The sequence below is a fragment of the Falco peregrinus genome, chromosome 1 (assembly GCF_023634155.1).
Source record: "Falco peregrinus isolate bFalPer1 chromosome 1, bFalPer1.pri, whole genome shotgun sequence".
In the NCBI taxonomy this organism is placed as follows: Eukaryota; Metazoa; Chordata; class Aves; order Falconiformes; family Falconidae; genus Falco; species Falco peregrinus.
This window is the reverse complement of record NC_073721.1, coordinates 23,051,008-23,061,908: the sequence shown is the minus strand read 5'-3', so window position 1 is coordinate 23,061,908 and position 10,901 is coordinate 23,051,008. Positions and strand designations below refer to the sequence as shown.

The following is a 10,901-nucleotide window of genomic DNA, read 5'->3' as shown; positions in this document are numbered from 1 at the left end:
GGATGCAATCACAAACCACGTGCACTGCGTAGGCTGAAGAAACAGTGACGCTGCTGCCTGCATTACCTGTTTGGGTCATAAAAATCCATGGCCCTTTTCAGTTTATTGTAAGCAGCCACCCGGAAGGGGACAATTTCCACTGAAGTCAGGCCCGGCGCCATGCTGAGGACCTTCCCTCCCTGCGTGGGCTCATAGAGGTCCTTCTTGGTCTCAGGATGAGGCATGCCTGCAGGGTCGCGCCCCACAATGTAGAAATTGGCCCCAGCAATCATGCGAGCTCTGCAGTGCCACTGCACCTACGAAGGAGAGGCACAAGGAGCGTGGGCTGAGGGCTGAGCAGCAACCGAGCCGTCCGCTCCAACCTGCAAAAGAGATCCTGGCAATCCACATGCAGGAAGGAAGGAAGGAAGGAAGGAAGGAGCTGTGTCAGCAGCCTTGCTGCAGTTTCTCATAGCAATCAGACTGCCCAGAATCACCTTCCCTGCTTGGACCTGATGCAACGTCACAGTTCTCCTAAGGACATGTATTTCAAGGGAAACACTGCGGATGGGAACTGGTCCTGTTCCAATCTGGCAGCAAGTGGAGGTAGCGGTTTGCTTTTTGAACATGTGAAGACAGTGCCCACCAGCTGTTGAGTCCGACGCAGGCAACGGCTGCCCAAGCATCCCTCTCCTTCGAGGGAAGTTGAGTGCCTACCACTTTCATCCCACTAATTTAGGGCCAGAAGGGAAACCACTGGCAGCAAACAAATGAACAACCCTGCCCAAGAGAGAAAAAGGTCACAGCAGTGAAGTCTGTTTCTAGCCCCGTTCTCTCCAGGTCTCCACACAGTTTTTGAAAGCACTGGAGCCCATGGAGGCAAGCTCTGCAGGGAGACGGCTGCCCCAACAACCTGCAGGCAATCCATGGAGGGAGCTAACAGTGAGGCAATGGCCACTGACTCCCTTCCCTGTGTCTTTCTGGAGCTGCATGGGCAGGGCGGGCTGGCAGCAGGCAGCCCCACGGCCAGGCTTCACGCCTCGCTGCAGTAAGCAGCCGATGGCTACGTTACCTCTGTGGGGCCAGCGTAGAGCATGGGAGAAGGGAAGATGGCAACGATGGTCGACTTGGGGTCCAGGACTTGCTCCTCCAGTACTGCTGCGTGCTGCTTCATCCGCCACTCCAGTGGGACATCGTCATCTTTGGTCCATCCTCCCAGAGGGTGCAGGAGAAGCACAGGGTTTTTGTAACCCCTCTCCAAAAGCTGGCACCTCGTGTCCTGCATGAGCAGCGCGTGCCCGTTGTGGACAGGGTTGCGCAGCTGAAATGCGAAGACAGCATCTAAAAGGGAAAGATTCAGAGGGTCACAGGCTTGTGCTGACCATCAGACCCTGCAGCTTCATTTACACACTATACATTTTGACACGGTCATAAGCTACATACGTCATAAGATGTGCGTCCTATCTTCACATGAGTGAGGCCTTAAATACCTCAGATGAGTGTTTTATACATGTACAGTGCCTCTTCATCGCTCTGCCAAGTTTATTTTCATTGCACATGCTTCCCTCGGGGTCCATTTCAGCCCTATCAGCTCTCCTACAATGTTTTTACATACCACTGGGCACCTCCACCGAATTCTTAAGTGACCTGCCACCTCTCCAAGCTCAATGGCACCTTCAGGAAGGCCAACACTCTCTCCCCAAAGTGAGGGTGTGTCTGACACCTGCCAGCCTTCTGGGGCAGACATCTGGGAGAAGACACCTGAGTTGTCCCCCAGGCGTGAAGGCCAAGCACATCAGCGCAGGGCTTTAAATGCCCAAAGTGCGGAAAGGGGGGCTCCGACTGGCCAGGGAGGACACGAGCAGGATGTTACTGCTTTCCAGTCCCATGCTCAGAGAGGCTTATTGAGAACGCGGCCCGTCACAAGCACCATCCTCCACCAAGGAGACCCTGCACCACTTTTTGTGCTGTGCCCTGCATCCCTCTTACTGCTCACCCACTGGAGCAGTTCCATTTTGGAGCATACAGAAGCTATTTGGCAAGTGCAGTGAGCTTGAGAGCAAGTGATCACAGATCACACAAATCTCCCTGCGACAGGCAGGGCAAGAAGAGCCACGTCACCTGTGCTAACCCAGGGTACTCACCAGCATTCATTTCTCTAAACTTCTGCTTGAGAGCAAGTGGTGTCAGGCGGTACTGGTCCAGCCCATCATTCCATTTGATCTTCTCCAGCACGAGGAGGTCTCCACCAACCAGCCAGTCTCCACTCTCCATCACCATCTGTAAGTTACCCCACATGCATTATGCAGGGGACAGCAAAATACATCCTCTTCCCTTTCCCAGTCTCCTTTGAAAAATGGTAGGCTTGACTCTGCTTGTAGGGTTATCTTCCCTTCTCATTCAGCACATTGTAGGCAGAAAACATTCTTATGTACAGTGACCACGTGAACTGAATGCCATGAGCAGCACAGCCCCCATAAAGCCAGGCATCAGCCACCGAATCCCCACCACTGCACCCAGCCGGGTGCTGGACCTCAGGTAGCCGGGGGTCTACAGGTTATGGCACAAGACCTTCCACCACCTCACTCTTTGCTCCTTCCTCCTGGAAATATGCAGGAGGAATAAGCCTGCTGCAAGGTAAGCAACTGCTGTTGAATAATTAAAAGAGGTATTTTAAGATAGGGGAAAAGAATTAACACAGCTTTAGCCTTTTTAAGCAAACAGCTCAAGTCACTTGGTGTAACCTGGAGCTCTCCCTTTCTAGAGTAAGCGGGAAGGGATAAGCCATAAAGATATAACACCCTTGTGGCTGCCTGCAGGAAACAGCCAAATCGAGGAGTAAAATGGAGCTAAAAGGAGCACAAATTAGCAATCTGCAGCATTAGTGTTTGGCAGCATCACTGAGATCATCATACCCCAAGGGCAGGAAAAGTTTGGGGGCTAAGCTGGTGACACACTAAAAATGTTTGGATGTAGGCACACTGGTGAAGGTATCTGAATGAAAGAAGCAGCTCTTCAGCAGCAAACTCATTTTCCCTTTCAGCTTGTGCTTGTTATCTGATGTTCTTGTTAAGCAGCAATCACAGTGTTAACTTGTAAGCCTAAAAATTCAGTCCTGCCTGCTTGGGACATGATGGTTCCCAGAAAGTTCAGCTTGGAGAGCAGATAGAAGACCCATGGCCCTCGAAACCTTGGAAAAGTTCAGTTCTCCAGCCCTTGCTTGCATTTCCCATCCTGGCCAGGTTTCCCAGAGCAGCAAGGGAACAAACCTACCTTGACGTGCGGGTGCTTCACACATGTGGTGCCCCAGACGCGAGCGCAGCGCTCCTCCTTCCTGTGCTCGAAGTACTCGGGGTTCTTCAGGACGGCCACCCTCCGCCCTGCATAGCTGAGGGCCAGCGCCTCGCAGCCCTCCAGCCGCTCCTTGTCCTCTGTGGAGATGGGCAGCACGATGGGGATGCTCAGGTTGACAACGCCATCTGGCAAGAGATGGGGAGGATTTCAACATGACTCCAGCCCCGGGCACTGGTCTTGGGCACCGAGTAAACCGAGGTTTTCAGAGGCACACATTCTGCCTTCAGAGAGCCAAGTTCTCCAGTATAGACTGGGGATTCACCATTGGTCATGTAAATTTATTCATTGCCCCATTTTTTTCTGCACCGCTAATAAATAGCAGTGTTAGTGGAATACAAAAAGCTCCTTATCTTTGGGCCAGAGATGTCTGAAAGGCACCTGGAGCATTTCATTACTTTCTGTACTCTATCTCCCTGGGAAGATTGGTTCATCTCCAGTTAGCTTGTTGTAAAGTCTCTGAAAAATTCAAACGTACTTGGAAAATGCAAACCTGGATATAACCCCTACCTCCTCTGCCAGGAGAACAACCTGTATTAAGATAGCTCCAACTTGGTGTTCCCTGGGGCATCTCATTCCCTGCACACCTCCTGAACTGCCTCTTCCAACGGGAAAAATACTGTCATGCTTTGCTTTGTTACTTTTTTTTCCCTGGATATCTCTATACTGTTACTCCTCCTCCTTTCCATCTCTGCAAAGTCCATTTGTATTCCGTTTTCTGTGTGTGCACAGCAAGTCTGCATTTGCACCTGTAGTTTCTAATTTCAGCACTGTCCCTAAATACCTCAAAGTCATGTTGGTTTCCCCCCCACTCCCCCAATTTCCCAGTCCTCCACTAAGGTCTTCTCATTTCTCCTTGGATATCCTGGTATTAATATAGAAGAATCAGTCTCTCCTGTGGGTTTCCATTCACAAACAAGAATGAACAAATCACGGATTCAATTTGTTCTGATCTGACTGAAATAATTTTGGACTCTTGAGAGTCTTCATTTGAGGATTTCGACTATGATGTAGATTTTTTTAAAATCTTTATTAAAACGTTTGCATTTACTTTTAATTCACAACTAGGTATCACTCGTCTGCCAGACAGCAATTTCAAGCACCTTCATGAATAATCACAGCTATAGTCACATGGGATCCAATCAATATCAACTTTGCACATTTACATTATATTAACCAGTGATCAGTCAACAAAGGCAGCATGGAAAAAGCTGAATTATGAAACCAAATAATGATGCTGAAACGGAGATTCTTCATTCTTCATTTCCAAATGCAAGGTGCAGCGTTAAAAAAGATAAATCACTTCAGCAAAGGCAATTACAAAATTACACAATTGGGATTTTTTTGAAGACTGGTCGGTAGGACACGGGGTATGCCGTGCCACTTTAACTGGCTGAATCACGGCCGTGGCTGTGTTTAGTCTTATTATTTTTTATATATTTTTTTTAAGTCTCAAAAAATTATTTATAGCAAAAAAATCTAGATTGGAGTAATTTCTGTACAGCCTAAGAACAGTTTACATACATACCAGCTACAAAGCGATTCCTTCCTGGGAGAATACAAACACAATTAAGATAATTAACACTCACGGGCAGCAGTTACAGTAGCCATTTCAAGAACCAAAGCTGCTCATTTAAAACCTCCAGCAAGCACCGCCTAACCACAGGCAGGGTGCCTGCTGGCACGGCCATGGTGCCCCAGGGTGCTGCCCCAGCCTCTCTGGTGCTCGCCCGTCCAGCATGGGTCGCATTGGCCAGGAGCCACGTACTGCACCTGCGCTCTCACTGTCACCCTGTCCCAACAGAGGCACATGTCGCAGAGCGCTGAGTGCTGGAGACTCTGCGGCACTCCTGCTGGCTGCCCTACGATGAGCAGATCCACCTTTCTTCCTGGTGGCCATCACGCCTCTACACAAAGCACCTCATCCACCCAACTGTTGGAAATATCAAGGTGGGATTTGCCGCTCAAAGTCCAAGCAAGAGGAGCATGAACTTGTACAAGTCCACCAAATTGCAACCCTTCCAGGCACAGCTGGAGCTGCCCAAAACATCACCTGCACCCCAGGAGAAAAGGGCTGGACCAATGACTCTGGAAAGACCAGCCTCAAACGTCTCTTTGGCAACGCTGCACCCCAGCCTTGGCACCATGAGATGGAAACCCTCCACTGTTTCCTAAAGCTCTTCTAAGCAAACCAGGGATGTTCTCCTTCCTACCTAGATGTCATCCTGTGGGCCTGACCTCGCAGATGTTGAGTTTGGAGTCTCTGTAGAGACAAGGTGGACTGGGTACTGATGTTGATGCCCTCTACTACAAAGAGCTTGCTCTAGAGAATTCATCTCCCTCCAAAAGCTGGTGTCCTGAGCTTTGTCCCTGATACTGCGGGGCTCTACAAATCCTGAATGAATGCCCATGGACCCCAGAGGAGCTGTGCTCAGTCCTGACGACAGGCTGGGGGGGAGGGGTGGGCAACAGAAGAACAGATGTCTGAGATGAGCCCCCGGCACAAAGTGCAGAGCTCTGGAGCAATGTGGTCATTACAGGGCTCCTCTGCAACCTTGTCAGGCACAACAGGCAGCTCAAGGACCACAGATCGGGGTCTGATAAGAAGGACATATGCTTTTGAACACTGTTTGCACACCAGGCAGGAGGTAAAAGGCTATGACATGTCCAAAAGCAGAAGCCTCCCCCCACCCTGACACTCCTCCAGTCCAAAGCAAGCAGTCCTGAGCTTTGCACCTGCTGCATGGTGCCCAAATCCTAGGAACAGCAGCAAATCACTGCCCCTGCCCCACATGACCATGGGAATCTCTAGAAGGAGGGCAAGATTGAAAGGGACTTGCTCATCGAGATCCCAAATCCCTGAGGCCAGAGATGGCTCTCAAGTTTACAAAACTCAAAGTGAGCACCCTGTGTGCATGTGAAGTCACAGCAACAGCATCTACAGCTGAAAAAGAGGACAGAAATATCTACCACCCTGGTCTCATCTACAGCTGAGATGATCACTGCCTGAATACTCTACCTTTTCTAGGGATGAAGCACCTCTAACATGCTGCTAATGGATAGATAAACCTGATCTATTTCACATTACGGTAATGGATAAGCAGGAAAACGGGAAGAAAAAAAGAGTGAAATGAGGCTCTGCTCCTGTTTCCAAGGAACAGCTGTCTTCTCCTCCCACCTCGAATTTAGCCTGGCAGCCTCCCTGCTTTCTTGGCTTTGGGTTTGCATCTTTATTTATCCTGGTATAACAGAGCATGAAAAGAGCTACACAATGGCTCCTGAACCGTTGGACTGGCACTGTGCAAGGTATCAAAGCTGTGAGCCAGGGCCCTGGCCATAGTACAGTGAACTTTGTCACCTTTCGTAACCTTTGCAGCCTGGCTTCCTGGCCCCTGTTGGTCCTTTATTAGCTCTTGCATTTAACACGTGAGAAGAAAGAAGGACAACACAGCCAAGCATTAAGCTTTTCTGTACGGCTGCCTGCCGAGCCATGGCAGGGTAAGCACCGTGTCCCGCAGCAGCTTGGCAGCCAGCGTTAACGCAAAGCGTGGGGATTCGTACCATTCAGCAGGGTGCCAAAATGGATCACTTGCAAGTACTCTGCCTCGCGCATGAATCCGGTCAGCGGAGTGGCCCAGCCTTCACTCAGCACCTGCACCCACTGCAGATCCAGCTGCAAAACAAACCCAAATGGCACTCCTGTCACCAGGTCACACTCAGAGGTTGTTTTTCCTTCCCTTCTGCTGCAACAGCGCTCACATTTGTTTTGCTGCAAATACAGGACATTCATGAAGGGGGAGAAAGCCACTGGGGGTTAGTTTGGGGGTTTAGTAAGCCAGACTCACATACTTTCATAGCACAACTGCTTGCAGGGCTGTACTAACGCAACGAAGGAGACTGACAGCCTGGGCTTGCTACAGCACAGGGTGGAGACACAGCAGAAAATGGCTGAGGATCAGGACCGCACTTCAGCTCGCCAGAAACCACAGCCACAGAAGAACACAGCCATCAGAAGAACATAGCCCCCTACAGCAACACCCTTGTCGAAACTTCTACCCTTTCAACAGCTAAATAATGACTGAATCACAGCACAGCATCTATGCGTGACGATACCTTAGTGATCTCGACGGATGGCAGCATCTCTGCTTCAGCTCGGACACTACTGAGTTTATTTTCAGGTACAAATAGCTCAAGAACATCCTTAATTGAGCTGTGAGGCACTATATTCTGAAAGAGAGAGACAGAGAGCAACTGTAAGTAGCATGTTGGTTTTTAAGTGCACACCAAAGAGCCAGTATCTGAAAGCACGTTTACAAAGCTGCTGGCGGTGGTGGCATAAAAATGACCTACTTGTGTCTGGAGGAGCTCCACAACCTGCTGAATACATTCAGACACCGACGCAACATTCGTTTTCAACACTAGTTCAGGAGATTCAGGCTTCTCATACTCTGAGTCAATCCCCGTGAATCCTACAGACAATTAAACCCAAACTAAATTTATTTAATGTAATACTCGGTGCCCTAGAGCCAACAACGCTGTACAAACAACAAGCAAGCATTCAACCATACGGGGTACTGTAAGTGACACTCATGACAGTGAGATTAGGGAAACAGGATACTGTTGTGTTCTATAAAGAGCCTTTAGTAACCCACCTCTACATGCAGAGCTGCAACAAGAATCTATCCAACACATTGGAAAGCAAAAGGCAAAATAAGAGCTCACTCTTCCATACCTTTGATCTCTCCAGCTCTTGCCTTTTTGTACAAGCCCTTCACATCTCTGCTTTCACAAACATTTAGAGGAGCATCTACAAAGATTTCAAAGAAAGGAAGTCCAGCTGCCTCATGAATTTTCCGTGCATTTTGACGATCCTGTTAGAAGAAAGAAGGGAAAATCATTCGTGTCTGAACTGCAGCAAGCACCTTCCCACTACATGACGTGCCCTGGAATTCAACACAGATAAATTAATCTCTGGTATAGATATATTAAATTTACGCTAATTCTAATAAGGGTTTTTCATGTCCCTTTACTCCATTTCTTTAAATATAATTAAGAAAAATAATTTTAAAATCTACAACTTCGATCTATTATCAGCTGTTGCCATGTGAAACATCAAGAAGATCTCTTCACTGAGCAGGACAGCAGAACTTTAGAATGTGAATAATCATCTGCCCTGTGTCGAAAAAAAGGAACTGCTTGTATCAGCTTGATAATAGCAGCTACTTGGTATTCTCAGGAAGCGTAAAAACACAACCAATACTTCTTCAGAGCAGTGATAGCACTATGACAGGCTATTGTTTCTATGCCTCTTTTCTGCCTCCTAACGAGTTAATAATAGGAGCCTCTGCAGGGAGATTTTAAACTCCTCTTTGCTTTTAATAAGTAACACTGAAATTATTCAAAGAGGTCACATCAAACTGCCCTCCAGAAATCTGTACTGATTGTGTATAGTTCTGTGTATTGGTGGCATTTTCCAAAAGAACAGAGAAGTCAGAAGGAGCATCTGATGGCATATATAGGAAGTCCTCTACGTAAATCTCCCTTCCCTAAGAACAATCACGAGATCAAGGCTGCCCAGAAAAGAGCAGAATATCATGCAGTGAGTTTACCTTTGTAAAAGGAGAAATGAAACTAGTTATGCAGACAAGCCCAGCATCAGCAAACAGCTTGGCCACCTCTGCAATGCGGCGGATGTTCTCCTCGCGGTCCCCAGCCGAAAACCCCAAGTTTTTATTCAAGCCATGGCGAACATTATCACCATCCAGGGAATAGCAAGGGATGCCATGAGAGACCAAGTACTCTTCCAAAGCAAAGCCAATGGTTGTCTTGCCAGCTCCAGAAAGACCTGTTGGAGACAGAAAAGGGACGGTCAGGTCTGAGGCCAAAAGAGTGGAAATGAAAGTGTAACACAGTACCTCCTGGGACGCTGGCAACTAAACTCCTTCTCTCTGAAGTTGTTTTAGGAAGGAATGAGGTAGGGCAGTTGGATTAATCTTTTTAGCACACAGTTACTACACAGAGCCCTGCTCAACCCTTCTTATTGAAGGGGTGACACTAATGGCACGAGAAAAGCTGCTGTATCCCAACATCTGGAAGGGCTCAACCCAGCAGTGCCATAAAAGTACCTCTTGCTGGCCCATGGTAGGTACCAGTAAGTAAGGGAAGCTTGAAAGGATGCTGTTGCCTGTAACTCCCTGAGCATCTTCCTCTTCCTCCTCTGGTTCGCCCTATGAACAGCAAACTGCTCTCCCAGACTGAACCCAAGGAGACATTCTTGTCACAGCTGTGTGGGATGGGACGGGGGGCCCTCTGCATCCACAGACACTTCCTTCTGCAGGAGCAGCACCCACAGATCCATGCTGGCAGGAGCAGGATTATTGTGTAGACAAACAGCACATCTTCAGTTGCCCACGTCTCCGGGAGTCATTAGCCAGAAAGACAACAATCCAAAACAAGGTGGTGGTTTCCCATCCCAGCTCCATTCACTTGCACAAAAAGCACTAGCTACTGGCTGTGTCAGAAAGTGGCAAGCGCACCTGAGGCACCAAAAATTTCCCTTGGGTGGGGATCCGTGTGTTGAAAACTCCTTAAGATGGAAGAGGACCTTGACTTAGGAGAGTCCAAACACCACACTTGTCTCAAGAAACACTTAGCCTTGGAGAATCTCCTATGGAGAGAGCACCACCTGCCACCTGTTTTTATATCCTTTGCATGGCACCTACTATTGACCACTCATGCAGACAAGACTCTGGGCGAGGTGGACTTTTGGTCTGATGCAGAACAGCCATGTTTGCGCTGGAAAGGAAACCTGGTTGGGCAGAGATGAATCCTGCTGGTTGTGCCTTCGGTTTTTGTAGTACAACAGACTTAACTCAGTTCTCCTGAGATGGCAATGTAGGCCATCCAAATGCCCTTCCATTTAATCCGTACAGTCCATGCAATGCAATGTCCTTCCATAGAGTCTCTTAAAATGAAACTGGTAAGAAGTTAGGACACCACTGTCTACTTCCAAGAATAACCACCAGACAGAGAAGCTCAACCCTTTCAGACAGAAGATTTCTGAGCAATATTCACAAAAGACAGAAATTGCCTTGGATAGGCTTTTTGGCTTCAGAAATTTTATTAAAGCAGATTAGGTGTTGGCCTTCTTTTCGAAACTGAAGAGGGAACAAAATAGAAATGTGTTTTAATACAACATCTAGGACATAAGCTGATACGAAGGCAAATTAGAATGGCTTTACAAACCCTTCCATGTATGCCTTTCAACATCTTCGGGCAGTCAAAGGAAATGCCAATATTTAATAAGCAAAGAAACAGCTGGACAAGTGGCAAAAGACAGAGTTGTATAAATATTAGTGGAGCAAATTAAATGCAATTGTCATTTCTAGCAGCCCCTAATCCCCAAACAATCTTTCAAAGCAGAAGAGAAGGGCAACACATCGGAAGGCATACAAACCAAGAAATAACAGAAGAAACCTGTAAGGGCTGAGCAAGGAATTGCTTCCAGTGTGACTCACTCTCTGGGAGTCTTCAGACGAGACAACTGCCTTGTGCTGCTCACAAGGTCACTT

General features: G+C 48.1%; 1 protein-coding gene across 7 annotated transcripts in view; it reads right to left on the bottom strand.

Moving 5' to 3' along the window:
- PAPSS2 (3'-phosphoadenosine 5'-phosphosulfate synthase 2) overlaps positions 1-10,901 on the bottom strand; it is a 48,812-nt gene that overhangs the window by 2,997 nt on the left and 34,914 nt on the right. For 6 of the 7 annotated variants that reach the window (XM_055793783.1, XM_055793781.1, XM_055793786.1 and 3 more), the window contains 9 exons: positions 8,940-9,175; positions 8,063-8,201; positions 7,681-7,799; positions 7,444-7,557; positions 6,892-7,003; positions 3,253-3,458; positions 2,124-2,259; positions 1,052-1,320; positions 67-296 (listed from right to left, as the gene is read on the bottom strand). In XM_055793783.1, coding sequence (XP_055649758.1) covers positions 67-296; positions 1,052-1,320; positions 2,124-2,259; positions 3,253-3,458; positions 6,892-7,003; positions 7,444-7,557; positions 7,681-7,799; positions 8,063-8,201; positions 8,940-9,175 — 1,561 coding nt within the window. Of the gene's footprint in view, positions 1-66; positions 297-1,051; positions 1,321-2,123; positions 2,260-3,252; positions 3,459-6,891; positions 7,004-7,443; positions 7,558-7,680; positions 7,800-8,062; positions 8,202-8,939; positions 9,176-9,455; positions 10,295-10,901 lie in introns of all 7 variants that reach the window. The other variant, XM_055793785.1, reaches the window with a different exon arrangement.